Genomic DNA, 16,446 nt, shown 5'->3' with positions numbered 1-16,446 from the left:
TATGGCTGTGGTAACTCAGTATGAATTTAAGGGCCTTTCCTTATTAAAACACTACTGAGTTATATGTATTATAAATTTCCTTCCGTTACTATTTGGTGAAACAGTTGTGCATGTGTGTATTTATATAGATACAAAGAGGTGTGTGTGTGTGTGTGTGTGTGTGTGTGTAAACGCTGGAAAAATATACATTAAAATGTTGACAAGAATTATCTCTGGATAGTATTAACTCCAACCCTTTTCACCTGAAATTTAATTACTATCAAATGCTTTGTTCAGTGGTTAGATACAAGTGTCATGTTTTATTTTCATCTTTGTATTTTCGTGTTACCTGTTGTTTTCTTTCTTTATGGCTGGTCTGGGTATTCATTGCTTTGCTCGGGCTCTTGCTGGCTGCAGTGGCTCCTCTCGTCCCAGAGCACAGGCTCTAGGCACACGGGCTTCAGTCGTTGCGGCACTCAGGCTCCGTAACTGCTGCTCATGGGCCCCAGCACGTGGGCTCTGTAGTTGTGGCCCATGAGCTTAGTTGCTCCAAGGCACGTGGAATTTTCCTGAACCCGGGATCAAACCCGTGTTCCCTGCATTGGCAGGCAGATTCTTATCCACTGCACCACCAGGGAAGTCCCTATCTATTATTTTCTAAATTAATAAGTGGATAAGTGATAAGTAGCATTATCATTTTGGAAGCAGGGGAAAAAATTCTCAAAGTCTTAAACCTGAAGAGGTCAAGAACACACAAGAAATACATACATGAAGATGAGTTAAAAACATTATATATAAAGTAAAATGTCAATGAATGTAAATAAAAATAAGATACAGAATAGAAAGTAATGAAGGCAAGGGAACATTTGGACCTTAGGATCTTTTCAATTGTATCATTTCTATTATTCTACTCCCTGTCCCTGCCCCCCTCCACAATGATGAATTCAACCTTTTTGGAAAAAAAAAGAAAGTTTACTTCTCTCTCATTCATTTTACAGAATAGTATTCAAGGGTGACTTTTGGCAAGATATGCGTAGCAAAATGCTTTATAACTTTGAATAGCCCAAAATGGTGATAAAACGTAACTGAATAAACCTGCTTCTTATCTTCTTTGCTAGAACTTGGCCGATTCACACACCCTCACACATACATCCTCAGGATTAGAGGCTGGCCTTCTTCAGGTTATTTCATTGGACAGCGCTGGAAATCTCTCCCCTCTTCCTGTTGTTCTGTAGCATGGGCCTCATGTGGCATCATCTAGAATGAACTTGATGTTGGTTGCAAGAAACTAAGAAACAGTTTATTTAAGTAACTCGTTAGTTCTCTTGGTCATTTCACATTCAGAGATAATTCTGCTTTCTTAGTTGAATGCATTGAAGAAGAAAGCCTCGGTTTCCTGGGGCAGCTCTGGACTGAACTCTGGGCTCTGGGTGAGTGACTAGTTATCCATGCTGTTGGGGGAATATGCGGCTGTACGGTGGGGAACAATCACTCGTTCTCACAGGTGTCGCCCGTAACCAATATTACACAGCAAATGGCTTGGGGCCACAAGCTACCCTGGTTGATCTAGGGTCAGCGTTTGATGCTGTTCACTGTGAGTTTAAACCATGATGCTGACCTAGTAGAACTGTAATAAAACCATCAAAACCATCCATTTCTCTCACAGAACTAGGAAATTCCAGAATTTCTAAATATTGATGTATCCTGTGTGTATTTGTATATTTGTGTTGGTGATAACGAAGAAAAAAATTAGTGCATTTTGAAATAATTTATGTAAAATATTCTACTTTGTTCTCTCAACCCTCAGAGTCAATTCCTTTATGAAAGGTTTATTGATAGATCCCTCCTTTCACCTCAATAATTTTCACCTAAAATTTGAGGTTTTTAGACTTAAAATTTTTTAAAATTTTTTGGTCACACCATGCAGCATGTAGGACCAGGGATCAAATTCATGTCGCCTGTACTGGCAGGTGGATTCTTAACCACTGGACCACCAGGGGAATTCCAAAATTTGAATCACTGATTCGTTCAGTGATTAAATAAAACTTTGGTAATCAATCACATTCCCTAGGGTTCAGGTCAATTTTTAATTTAACATATGACAGACAATCCAGAGATGGTTTGGGTGAGAAATCAATTGATAGATTTTATTCAAAAGCTGTTAATTTCCACAGTGGGTAACAGACATGATAGGTAACACGTATTGTTAAAACTGTATTTATTCATTTACTGGGGCTGCCATAACAAAGCACTTCAAACTGGGTGGCTCGAACAGCAGACTTTTATTATCTCACATTTCTGGAGGTTGGAAGTCAAAGACCAAGGTGTCGGCAGGTTTGGTTTCTCCCAGGGCCTCTCTTCTTGGCTTGCAGATGGCCACCTGCTCCCCATGTCCTCACACAGCCTCTTCTCTGTGCTCACACATCCCCACTGTTTCTTCCTCTTCTCACAAGGACCCCAGTCATATTAGATGAGGGCCCAGACTAATGGGGCTCTCTTAGCTACCACTTTCAAGGCCCTTTCTCCAAGTACAGTCATATGCTGAGATACTAGGGGTTAGCGCTTCAACATATAAATTAAACCCATAACGCTGTGTGTGAAAACAAAAAACCGATTTCCATTCGTGTGGTTTTCTTTGTGCACAAAAAATTCAACACACAAGGTGAACATTACAGAAAAGTCTGGGTTTTCTCCCTGTGATGTTATTTAAAGAGTTAAATGAGACTTTATAAGCCATCACATGCTCAGTCATGTCCGACTCTTTGTGACCCCATGGACTGTAGCCCGCCAGGCTCCCCTGTCCATGGGATTTCCCAGGTAAGAACACTGGAGTGGGTTGCCTTTTCCTCCTCCAGGGGATCTTCCTGACCCAGGGATCAAACCAGCATCTCCTACATCTCCTGCATTGCAGGCGGATTCTTTACCACTTGAGCCATCAGGGAAGCCCTGAGACCTTTACACGCACATCCAGTTGTTCCAGTACCATTTATTGAAAAGACCTTCAGTTGAAAAGACCTTCAAAAGACCTCTCCATCAAGTTGCTTTGATCACTTTGTTGAAAATTAATTAATTATGTACATATGGATTAACTTATTCAAGCATTTTCTTCCTTAATAGATTGTTTACTGTGAAGAGTATTATTTGCTGAGTTGAATGTTTACAACACAGAAGGACTATTTTTATATTAAACTTTAAATTTATCCTTTGTGGACTAAATATACTGTCTTAATTTTAAAACAAACAACAACAACTAAAGTCAGTGAAATGAGGGACTTCTTTGGAGGTCCAGTGGTTAAGACTCAGCGCTTCCATTACAGGGGACGCAGTTCAGTCCCTGGTCAGGGAATTGAGATCCCGCATGCCTCGAGGCAGCCAAAAAACACACCAAAAAAACAGTGAAATGATTCTCGAAAAGCAACTGATTCTCAAAAGTGTATATTGTTAAAAGTTCGGTGCCTGGGGAGGGTGGGAGAGCAAGGATCATTAAATGGGTAGGGCTGTGGTCCTCCAACTCCAAGGAGCCTGGTTCCCATGCGAGAGCTGACCGCCCGCACTTTGGAAGCCCTTGTCCTACTCACTCTTCCCCTTCTTTGAGAGCCCGTCCCGCCCGGGAACCGAGCTGCCTTTCCTGTGGGACTTCATCTCCTGAGGGCAGGTGGAAATGCAGGCGGCCAAGCCCTCAGGCGGCCTCATTCCCGCGGGGCGGCCACACCCGCACAGGACTCGGGGCAGAGCCAGGGCCTCGGCTCAGTCTCCAGGCCTGGCCACCCTCTGCCAGGCGCTTGAGTGGCTCTCACCCCAGCAGGACCCTCAGGGACCACAGCTCTGGACCCATCTGCTGACTGCTCACCCTGCCCAGCCCTGCTGCGCTGGTTCACTTCATCCTTCCCACACCCCCATTTAACAGAGAGCTCGGTCTTATCCCAGATTATTAGCAGCAGAGCAGAAATTCACAGTCATGTTCTCCTGACCCAGGACTCATGTTCTCACAGAGATTCTGTTTTCACCCATAGGCCACACTGGTGTCTGGTAAAGCCCCCAAACTCCCACTCCTTCCCTGACTGCTGTTAAATACGTAAAACAAAATACAGAGGATGACCAAGGAAACCAGTTGCAGTGCAATGGGCACAACAAGGCCTAGGAGCAGATCATTGCCCCAGCTTCCAAAGAGACCTGCAAAATTACACTTATGATGTGAAAATATCACGTGAAAGACTGTTGGCGAAAAGGTTTCAGGTGTGGTTTGTGGCCTAGATTTACAATTGAAGGAAATGCTAACTTGTAGTTAGAATTTAGGGGAAATAAGTATGTCCCTTTTTTCCCTGAATTCTGTCCACAGACCTTGTGGGTATGGAGATCCAGGCTAGGAAGGCCTGCCTGTTAGGATGGAGGCTGCTGTTGAGGCCCTTCCGTCAGGCCCAGTCTTGGTTCTGACATGGCTCTCCCGCGGCCTTGGACTCTACTTCTCTGGTGAAGTCAAGAAACTAAGCGCCCAGACTTAAAGCTGGCCTGCCCCTCTGCTGTGGGACTGGTTCTTTACCCAGGCCCCGGGGTGCTCAGGGCTGATGCTGGAAGCTGTTCCAATGGCCAGCATATGGCTTGTTTGTGTGATACCTGATTCTTTCACTTACCCCACATAATCAGTGAGACTATGTGCCATGTATTGGGGAGACCTGGTGTTCACAGTGGGGTGGAAAGACAGCCAAGAAGGGGATCCAGCAAGGGCCTGGCATGCGGGACATGAGATTGATCTTCTTTGACCTGTGTGCTGGGCTGGCAGGTTGAGAGTCTGGGGTTTCTCACAAACCTTCCTCAAGGTCCAGCCTGGACAAGTCCAGACCAGCAGCTGTTCAGCTAAGCAAGGAGCCAGGAGACCATGGCAGCCTCTGGAATCAGCTTTCAGCATGGAGGCAGGCGTAGGAGTGGTTTATCTGGAGGAGAGTGAGGCAGGGGGGCAGTGGGAGCTGCAGCAGTGGAGAGAAAGGAAGAATTGAGCCTGGGAAAGGTAAGAGCGCTCACCCGCAGATCCTCACCCTGTTGCTTATGTGAGGTGGTCGGGGGCAGGGGAAAACCCGGCTCTGTGGTCCAGAGGTTTATTTATAAGCCAGTTAATGCACAGAGAGAACCACAATAGCAACAGAAAACTCTTAAGAGAGTTAAAGAGGCTTTGCAGGGTGACAGTCTCCTGAGAGCACCCCTGCCTCATCCCCTGGCCCCTAAGGTGTACAGGACAGAAGTTCAATTTGATCTTGGCAACCAGAGACTGACTTCTGAGAACCAAACCCAGAAGAGGTTCCTGGTGGTGATTAGAATTCACTTCTTTCTTGCTCTTAGGATAACAGGATGGCAGACTAGTCAGTGAGCACAGAATCTGACATGATGAATTGGAGCATTGAGGGGCCTTTCATCCACCGAGCACATGGATGGTCTGTCCCACGGAGCCCGTCTCTCGGGCCCTCTGGGTGGACCTGGCCACCCTCCTCCTTGATGGGCCTTAGCTCTGTTAATACCATTGCTTTGGCCACAGCATCTTTGACAGTTAGTTGGGCCTGAATCCAGTTTCAGACCCTCGTTCTTCCTCCTGGTCCTGGGACACAACTCTGAGGCCTCTGAAGGTGCCCCTGCAGTTTGGAGCACCCCCGTTACAGCCTCCAAACACAGGCCCCCAACTCTGTTTACACTGCCCATGCAGCCCTGTGGGTGACTGGTGTTACCCAGGAAAGATCAAAGTAAGGGACGGTGCAGCCCAGCCAAGACTGACATTCATGTGGCTCCCCTCCCTCACTTGTCTCCGTGGCACCATCCTCTCCTGGGCTTGCCTACTTGGTACTCACAGTGTTTCTTCTCTGTCAAGAGAAGTAAGGGACAGTAAGGGACAGATCCTGAGACTTTTTCTTACCAAAGTAAGGAACAGTAAGGGACAGATCCCTGTCTGAGACAAGTTCTTTTTGAAAACCAGATTCTGACCGAGTTTAAGGTGAGCTGCAATACTAGTGAGCCCTTCACCTGCCTGAAAATGCTTATCTAAAAAGAGCAGAGATCAAAAGGACTTGGTGTAAACAACTTTCACACCATTTTAATGAGTTATTGATTTCTGAGTCCCAGCGTCCTCCCCTGTAAAATGTGTTTGAGACGATGGAGATAGAGTGCCCTTTATTATCCAGTTGACTGTCAATAAATGAGCGCAGCTGTTGCTGCTCTAGAGGTTTCTAAATTTCATTTTACAGAAGGCACTCAGAACAGAACTGTCTTGATTCCTGTCTTCCAGAAGTTTTGACAAGTCATGTCCTGTTAGCTTTTCCATTCTGTTAACATCACAGAAAGCAAGCCATCCAGCAAAACTTCAATAGAAAGTACAGTTGACCCTTGAACTATTGATATGGAGGTTAGAGGCACCGATCCTCCACGCACAGTCGCTCCTCAAATCCACGGGTCCCCTGTACCCTGGTTCTGCATCTTTAGATTCAATCACCCATAGATGGTGTAGCACTGCAATGTTTACTATGGAGAAACATCCATATCTAAGTGGATCCGTGAAATTCAAACTTGTTCAAGGGCCATCTATATTTGATTCAAGGTGTAAGTTTCCCTCAACTTTTAGTGGTTGAGCTAAATTAATACTTTAAATTCTAAGAAATTGTTTTCTGCAATTAAGAGACTGTTGAAAATAAAAGGAAGATAATTCTGCTGTTTGAAATTCAGGACACACGTTACGTAGGAACAGTGTTATTCATGTGGTCAGTGTCCCAGGCTGCTCTCTTGGTTTAAGGCTCTGTGACCAGGCTTCTCGAACATTAGTGCATATGAATCACCCAGCAATCTTGTTAAAATGCTGAAACAAATTCAGTGTGGGCAGCAGGGCTGAGATGTGATGTTTCTCATGGTGATGATCCGAGGCTGATCTGGGAGCCCTGCTGATCCAGGAGTAGCAAGGTCTAGGTGGGAGATGCTGGGATGCTGAGGGTGTGAAAGTGGCTGAGGGGTGGGGCATCTGCTGAGACCCAGGGACGGGACTCTGAGGCCTGGGGGAAAAGGGGCCAGGAGTGGTGGTTAGCATCACTCCTGGGGCACATCCTTCCCATTGCTTCTTCAGCTCCTGACATTGACGAGGCTGCCCTCTTTACTGCCGCTGCCCACCACGGCTTCCCTGTACTGTACTACAGCCTGGAGTCTGGCCTTCCCTCTGTCCCCTGAGCATCACACTCTGCAGAAAGCCTTTCTAAGGAACCCTGTTTCTAGCTCCAAGTCAGAGGTTGGAGTCCGCCTCTCTTTTTTCCTCTGGCTCCTGTAAGGAAATGCCGAGTAGTACAGAGGTAGGAACCTGGCCTCCTTGCCCATCTTACCTTGTCCCCATCTCCTTTCCCTCGAGGACTGGAAGAACTTCGAGGGCAAGAACAGAAATAGATTTATCTTTACATTCTTGCGGGGCTGCTCAGAGCTAGACAGATGTCAGGAATCTCTTGACAGAGAAGAAATGCTGCGGGGCTCTGAATGGGCAAGCCCAGGAGAGGACTGCGCCAGGGAGACAAGTGAGGGAGAGGAGCCACTTGAACGTCAGTCTTGGCTGGGATGCACTGCTAGTCGTCTCCCAATAACCTCCCGGCTTCCTCGGGCTGCAGACCAGGAGCCTTCCCCGACCTGCTTTGGTGGTGGTGGGATTAAGCAGCCTGTGGCGCTGCACTTTGCTTGCAGTATCTCCCGGCACTCTGAGGGTCTGGCTGAGAATCCTTCCCGGCTGGCATCCTTCCAGAAGAGTAACATCCTAGCCATGTTGTGAAGGAATCCCACCTCTTATAGAAACTCAGACTGTCCCTTTGAGGCGAAAGGGGAAGGAAGATTAGGACAGAGAATTACGGAGACATCTAATGCATGACGGCGCTTTGTTTCTTTCTGTTTTGTTTTACAGATTTGTCAGCCAGACTGTTGAAAGCTAACTGTTCAAGATGCCCGTCCCGCCCCCTCCAGCGCCCCCGCCTCCGCCCACGTTTGCTCTGGTGAGTGGCTCTCCCCATCTGTGATCCATGGGTGAAGCAAGCTAAACAGACTCGAACCTGGCACACATGTGTTAGTTTTCAGTATGTTTACGTTCTGGCTTAAATATGAATGATATGGTAAGGTTTCCAGGTGCTGGAGTAAGCCAGACCCTGAGATACAGCAGGTACTATACAAAAATGTTTCATAGTCTAAAGTCTCATACAATGCATAGGACACATGCAGAATGTGAATTAGTTAGGTTTGCTCCACCTCGTCTGTCAAGGGAGACATCCTGTTCATTCAAACATGCTGGCCCAGGACAGGTTCGCAGGGCCAATTCTGCCCAGTTTGCCCTTTTTCTATTCAAATGGACTCAGCTTCTAGCCTTTAGCATCTGGGCAGGATAGTCCAGAACCCCAGGTCTGTCCATCTCTCTGAAAACGCATCCATTAACGTGTCCTCCAGACTCACTCATTTCTTTTTCTCTGCCTCTCCCCATCTTTCTTCCCACTCTGTTTTTGACAAATAACCCCCATCTCCCACTCCATCCTCCCCCACACCCTTACTTCGCCCTTTAAGTCCATCCTCACATTTCCATGTGTACTTTCCCAAGGAATGTATTCTCTGGGCCCATCCCTCCCCATGATGGACATGTCCCGGAAGTTAGTGCACCCTCTTCCAGGAAGCCTCTTCCAAGCAGCCCTCCATGCAGTAATCCGGAAAGGCTCCCAGACGCACCCCTAGCATGTGATGCCTTCACTCTTCACTCGGGGAAACTGAAGCTCAGAGACAGTCTTTTGCCCAGGCTTCCAGGCTCCTTTCTAGCCCATATCAGGCTGGACCCTAGTTGGGAGAACAGACCATATATTAGCTCGTTGCTATTCCAAGTGTGATCCTCCAACTCCTGGTTAGAGTCCCCCCAAAATAAACACGGAAATTTAGAGTAATTTAGAGCAATCTGATAATGATGTTGTGTCTGTTGCTTCTAAGATTGTATTTTGTGTGTCTTTTTAAAACTAATTCGTTTTTCTAATAATTCATTATAATTCATTTCAATAATTCAAAATATCGGTCCATGATGGATTGGAAATTTTTTTTGTAAAAATTCACCCTTCCCTAAAATGAGTTTGAGAAGCTCTGATCTGGTGAACATAGAAGAACTAGTTTTTATTTCCCGAAAACTATAGTTGTGTACCTCTGCTGAGTAGTTCATGCCTTGATTTTTTTTTTTAAATGCTCATGTGTTTATTTTAATGTGTATTTGAAAAATTATAACTAGCACACCCAGGGTTTAATAGTGAATTATCAATAAATTTTGAGGCAGAACAGGAGGCCAAGAAGGGTTGCTGACCCAAAACCATGAAGAAAACCAACATGGACATGTTATTAACCCTCTTTAGGCCTCAGGTTTTTTTATCTTTAGGATGAAGACAATAGGTAATTCAGAAAGCTCTTTCCAAGATGTCCAAGGCATGGTTAAGTTATAAAAACAAGTTTCAGCAATAGAGGATGATCCCATTAGCAAAAGTGAACTGTATATGCAAAGAGCCTTTCTGGAACTGTCTGCTGAGAAGCTCTTAAACAGGCTTGCTTCAGAGGAGGGTTGGAGGTCAGTAGGCAAAGGGCATTTTATCTGTTTTTTTCAACTGAGGTACAATTGACATATAACATTGTGTAAGTTTAAGATGTGCAGCATGTTGAATCGATACAGTTATGTATTACAATATAACTGCCACTGTTGTTTTGGGTAATGCCTCTATTACATCACATAATTATAATTTCTTTTTTTGTGGTGAGAATATTTAAGTTCTGGTCTCTTTAACAGCTTTGAAGTGTATAATACAGCATTGTTAACTTTAATAACTATGCTGTACAGTTAAGATCCCCAGAGCTTAGTCATCTTTTAGTTGCAAGTTTGTACTCTTTAATATCTTCCCAATTTAGGGAAGAGGCATTCGGGACCCCATGTTCATCCTGCTGTCAGGTTCTTGGGCTCTGGAGCCAGGCTGCCAGGCTTTTAATCCGACCTCCTTCTCTTATGAGCTGGGTGACCTGAGTGATGATTTAACTTCCCTGTGCCTTAGTTTCCTTGACTCTGTAAACTCACAGGGTTGGTGAGGACTGAATGAATTAATATACATAAAATGCTAAAAATGATTCCTAATCCACAGTAAAAGCTATGTAAATGTTAGCTGTTATTATCATGAGCAGGTAATACCTTAATTATTTTAAAAACCTTTCAGCTTAACACAGATTTCTAACCTGTTTCAGGGTTTTCTGAGCTCTCCCTCTGCCTCTAACTATAATAAACAGCTGGGTCAGGTGTCAAGCTACACTTGCCCAGGTTTACTCCCTGTGGCCCTTCCTGGCACATCTGAAATCAGAGCCTTTCAGAGTCCCTCGAAGGACTCGCGCCTGCCAGAAGCACCTCTGGGTTTGGAGAAGACGACTCTGCCTGGGACCAGGCCAGACCAAGCCAGTTTCCAGGTGTGACAGACACAGGCACATGCCCACTTCTGAGTCCATTTGCTGGGCTCTTGGTGTCCCTGCTCCCCAAAGGAATTCTGGAAAAACAAGATCCTAATTTCACAGTAAGGAACTTTCCCAAAAACTCTGAAACCATAGAAAATACCCAAAGGTTTTAAAGTAGCACCTTTGTCTACTGTGCAGCCTCTGTGAGGTAAGCTTTCAAAAGAATTAGGGAACTACATTTAATATCCTGTAATAAACCATAGTGGAAAAGAATTAAAAAATAAACAATTTGTAAAAAGGGATTACACATGAGGAACCCCTTAGGCCAGAAGGATGTGAAGGGAGCTTAGGAGGTAAAGGAAATCTTAGGCTACACGATTGTATATGTTTGTCAGAATTCACAGGACTTTACACTAAAGAGGCGATTTTACTATATGTAAAATGTAAAAACTATATGTACCATATACCTCTAATCTGCTTTAAATTAAAAAGAAAAAATTATCTGACAATGTAACCATAGGGAATTATTTTCTAAAATTTTGGTGGATTAAAAAATACAGCTGACCCTTTTTACTAAAGGCAGTTTTCCTCTTGCACCAGGTTAGTTCCAAAAGACAGGAAAGAGAATATGTTCTTCAGAGAACATTCTAGAAGATGAAGCCTCACAGTATCCTGCAGATTCCTCTCAGACTTAAAATTCCCGTCTCGTCTCTAGCCACCCAACCCTGGCTCTGTCAGTTACCGCCAGATTGTGGTCTGAATTTTCAGAGACTTTGATCAGGGACTGACTCTTCCTGCATGAAAAATGAATGTAATTTATTGCTGCATCTGCTCCCAAATGTCTGGATCTTAAAAAGAATGACATCGGGTCTAAAACTTGTGGAGAATTTACAGCCTATTGCCAAGAACCTTAATAACAAGCTTCCAATACTCTAACTGTTCTCATTGAGTGCTGTAGTACATGATGTTAATTCAGAAGATGAATACATGTTTGCATGGTTTCCTTTCAGGCCAATACAGAAAAGCCTTCCTTGAGTAAGTCAGAGCAGGCTGGGAGAAATGCTCTGCTTTCTGACATCAGCAAAGGGAAGAAACTAAAGAAGACAGTCACCAATGACAGAAGTGCACCAATATTGGACAGTAAGTTTTAAAAAAAAGTTATTTTCCATGGAGATAAATGGTTTATGACCTAACTATCAACCCTACCCTTCCCACCAAAAAAGTTTTTTTTTTTTTTTTTTTTTTTGGTTAACAACAGCTGTGAAGCTAGCAGAATAAGGGACTGTATCATTCATTGTAGGCCATGGCTCTGGCCTGGGTTCCCTCTAATGCTGCAGGAAGCCAGTATAATAATTCTTTGTCCAAGACACACACAGCAGTGATTCTCTGAATTATTCACAACACTTTACAACACTTTCTGGAAATTAACCCCTTGTCTTGCCACAGAGCAAAAGGCAGCATGAAATATGGAAACAGCCCTAGTCTTGGAATCAAAGAATGTATATTTAAGCCCTGACCATCTTCAACCCTTTGTCTCCATTTGTAAAATGGAGATAATACCTGTTTCGCTGCCCTTACACATTTGTTGTGAGCATCAAATGAGACAATGCTTATGAGAGTGTTATGTTGCCCGGAATGTATAATTCACATGTACAGATATGATTATTATGAGGTTGGAGAGAGGAAATGAGATCACAACTTTGCTTAAATCCATCATAAATCTGAGCTACTTTCTGGAACAAAACAGAGTATGTATAAACAAACAAGCACCTACCATACAGGGCTACTTATTATCATTTACAACAGAATGAAACATTACAGATGACTAAAATCTACCAGAAGTTAATTATTAGGCCTCAAGACTATCTCCTAGTGCTCCTAGACATTTCCACTGCCAGCCAGGTATGTCCAGAATTTGTCCTCGACTATGCATCCCACTTGGACTCAATAGAAAATAGACTGCCCAAAAATCACCAGAGGGAGCTTTGTAGACAAGGGAATAATGATGTAGGATTTTAGCCGACTGGAGGATTAGAAGAGCTTAGGAAGAGTTTCTAGGAAGAGTGCCTAATGGAGTAGAAGAGAAAGATGAGAATTATGAGATGTGAAAGTGAAAGTCACTCAGTCGTGTCTGACTCTTTGCAACCCCATGGACTATGCAGTCCAGGGAATTCTCCAGGTCAGAATACTGGAGTGGGCAGCTGTTCCCTTCTCTGGGGGATCTTCCCAACCCAGGGATCAAACCCAGGTCTCCCGCATTTCAGGTGGAGTCTCTACCAGCTGAGCCACCAGGGAATCCTAATGAGTAGAAGAGAAAGATGAGAGTTAGGTGAGAACACTGGTGTGGGAGGAAGGTAGAAAGAGGAATGTCATGACAAAGGCCTTTGAGTGTGGCTCTGTTCCTGGGCAGGGTAGTACAGATCAGAATGCACCACACCTCAGTGGAACTAGGGGGTCTTTGACTTTCAACAAACTCTTATCTATAATGGGTCAAAATGCCCACAAAATGGTATGGTTAGTGTATAATCAGTCCCTTAGTTTTCCTTATCTTTGTCACAAGGTTCTCCCTGGGGGTTGCCCAGCCCAGGCAATTCTGTCTGGGGAGCCTACATCTAACACTATTGAATCGTGGTGCCTGCTAAGGGGCCAGAGGAACTCTGTCCGCAAACTGCCACCCTCCAGAACAGAGCCCAGTGGTTCTCTCACTATGAGAGGGAGCACAGACTCTGGAGAGGTAGATGTGAAGTCCCTAGATGTTGAAGGAGAATGGACAGTCTGGGGCCTAGTTCTGAATCCACTAGAGGAAATTCACTATATTCTTCAAGATACACTTCTCTCATTAAAATGGAAATAAGTGTTAGTTCTCCCTTTCAGCTGCTCACTGATGTTTAAGAATGCACTGTGCTTTGTGGACCCCAGATGCTAACCAATGCATGCCCTTTTTGTCCATGAACTTAATTGGACACTAATACTGTTGTCTCAAGTTCTTTACAAGTGGCAGAGTTCATCCATGGTTTTGTATTGTTTGCAGGTAAAACCTCCCTGGGCTCTATGTTAAAATATTGACCATGGTTATGCATGTTGAGGTCAGTTGAGGTCAGCCTTGTCCTGCAATTTAATGCTAACAAAGTGACCTGGAGTCAGTTAGCTAACCTCAACTAGTTTAGTTTTCCTACCTGAAAGCAGCACAAATGCTGCAAGTTAAGAACGCTAATGTATGATGTCTGTTAGAACAGTACATCATTCTCTTTGAATGTTCAATACTAGGTAAAGGTGTCCTATGAGCTGTAGTATTCCAAAATGTATCATTCATCAGTGAATAACATTTGAATGACAAGGACATTATTCATATTACTGGCAATAATTAAAATTAGTAAAAGTTTAAATTTTATTAGGAAGCAGTTTTACACACACTTCCAGAAACTGTTATTCTAACTTGATATATCTTATTATGTGAAGTAATTCTTGTGAGCTCATTATCAGATTTTTCTATTAGCAGTTCCCATCAGTATCCCAGAAAGTCTTATACCTAGAAAAGGTACAGAGCCAACACAGACTTACAATATGTCTAATCCAAAAAAAAGAGAAAACATCAATGAATAAAACAGAGCTCAGAAAGCAGCTTAAATAAATGATTCAAAGCAGATTTTCTAAAATTAAGGATGCTACAATGAAGTTATATGCTAAAATATTTTGAAATCTTGATTTTTTTTAAAAAAAAGTACAGATTTACCAGAAATCACTTATGAAGCCTCAGTGAACAAGGGAAAAGTTGAAAACTTTATCAAATTACTTTTTCTCTACAAAGATTTGGAGCCAGGTAATTTTTATCAGAAAATTCAGATTTTAAGACATAGCTAATTCAAACACTATATAAATCATCCCTAAACATAGACAGGAAAGCTACCTGATCGGTGTAATGAGACTAAAATGATCCTAATATCAAAACATGACAAAGGCAGGTGTGTATCAATGTCTCAGGGGACATGTGGCAATGCCTAATAGCTTTTTTAGTTATTACAACTTGAGGGAGGTGTTCCTACTGACATCTAGTGGGCAGAGGGATGCTGAAAACATTCTACAGAGAATAACAACAGAGAACCCACAATAAAGAATTATCTGACTCAAAATGTCAGTAGTTCCAAGGTTAAGAAACCCTACTACGTATAGACCACTTATGATCATAGATGAAAGGATACTAAAAAACCAGACTCTAGTTCAGTAGTATACAATATTAAAAAATAATAATTTTATAATTTACTAAGACCAGGGTTTATCTCATTTTTAATGTTAGAAAGTCTATATATCCATCATACCAAATAAGGAAAACTATATAATGATCGCAGTAAATCCTAAATAGGCATTTGATAAAATTCCATGCTATAAAATAGTCTTAAAAACCCAGAGTGGAACAATCCTTGCTAACTATGAATATTTAGAAGAAAAAAAAGTTATTTCAAACCAACAGTCAATATGTAACTTTGAAACATTAGAGTAATTCTCATTAAAATCAAAATATGATTTACTCAGTTTTATAGTACTGGTGACATTAATAACTTACTTTTAAGATAAATATATATTTATTCTTTATAATTATTTTAAGATAAACTGTCTTTAAATTAATAAAACATTAATAACATTATTATGGAAACTCAGTCATCAAAATAATTTCTTATATAAAAGAGAAACAAGATATACAACTGTTAGAAAAAAGGAGGTAAAACCTTTATGATTTGCAGACCATTTTTCTGTTAGAAAATCCAAAGTGAAAGTGTTAGTCACTCAGTTGTGTCCAACTCTTTGCAACCCCATGGACTGTGCCCACCAGACTCCTCTGTCCATGGGGGATTCTCCAGCCAAGAATACTGGAGTGGGTTGCCATTCCCTTCTCTAGGAGGTCTTCCTGATCCAGGGATTGAACCCAGGCTTCCTGCATTGCAGGCAGAATCTTTACCATCTGAGCTACCAGGGAAGCTCAGAAAATCCAAGGTAAAAAATTAATAAATTTCAATTTTGGAAATGCAAAGTGATTTATTAGATATCAAATGAAATTTCCTGATGCCAATAATAACCATATCCAAACTACAGTAGCAAAAACATTCATCATTTCAACAAAAATGTATACGAAGTAACCCTGAAAGAAGTATGGGTGACTCTCATTATGAAAATTATAAAATTTTACTGAATGAATCAGAAGACATGGGAAAACATAGCATGTTTCCATAAAGGCCAAATATAAAAGTGTCAGTTCTCTCAGATTATTTTGTAGATATCATGTAATACTTATCAAAGACTCAACAAGGTTTTCCAGGGGTAGAACTTTAAACAGTACTTAAGCTTCATAAAACATACATACATAAATTGTTAAGAGAGAGTTTTTTAAAGAGGGTAAAATCATGGCTCTAATATGGATATAAAATAAACATACATCAAATATTTTATTTAGCTGATTAATTTAATGAGGGAACCAATATGATGTTATCAATTCAAAGGAGAATTTTAAGTACCACACATATGCAGGCAGGTGAGTGTTGAAATAAATTTGCAAATAAGTGTAAAATAGGTCAATAATCAGTTGAATTACACTGAACACAGCCAATATGCATTTCTATGGACAAATACATTTGCATTATTTTCAGTTTTCTACAACTTACAGAGTTACAGACTAACTCAAAGGCAATGGGAAATGGCCCAGAAGGCTAACTGGACACTTGGTAATCCTTTTCTTTCTTCTTCCTTTCCTTTTTTGTTGGTCTGCCCATTTCAGAATCTTTCACAATTTTTTTTTGGCAACAAATGCAAAATAAAACAATCTTTACATTGTCTCAAGTTGGAAAGAATTGTTAAAATGTTAAAGTCCACTGTTGGGTTTTATTTAAAAAATTGAAATCAACCTGGAAGGCCATCAAATAAGTAAATGGTTAAATAAATTACAGCACATTCATGTTCTAAAACACAATGCAATCCTTTAAACTCATGTTTTCAGAGAATATTTAATAACATGGGAAGTGCTAACAATAT

General features: G+C 42.2%; 1 protein-coding gene across 2 annotated transcripts in view; it reads left to right on the top strand.

Annotated features, from left to right (window-relative positions):
* WIPF1 (WAS/WASL interacting protein family member 1) overlaps positions 1-16,446 on the top strand; it is a 123,778-nt gene that overhangs the window by 89,041 nt on the left and 18,291 nt on the right. For both annotated transcript variants that reach the window (XM_065931786.1, XM_065931787.1), the window contains exons 2-3: positions 7,886-7,973; positions 11,436-11,565. In XM_065931786.1, the coding sequence (XP_065787858.1) occupies positions 7,923-7,973; positions 11,436-11,565 (181 nt within the window). In that variant the 5' untranslated portion in view covers positions 7,886-7,922. The remainder of the gene's footprint in view (positions 1-7,885; positions 7,974-11,435; positions 11,566-16,446) is intronic.

This window comes from Muntiacus reevesi, chromosome 3, assembly GCF_963930625.1.
Source record: "Muntiacus reevesi chromosome 3, mMunRee1.1, whole genome shotgun sequence".
NCBI classification, from domain to species: domain Eukaryota; kingdom Metazoa; phylum Chordata; class Mammalia; order Artiodactyla; family Cervidae; genus Muntiacus; species Muntiacus reevesi.
This window is presented reverse-complemented; position numbering and strand designations above follow the sequence as displayed.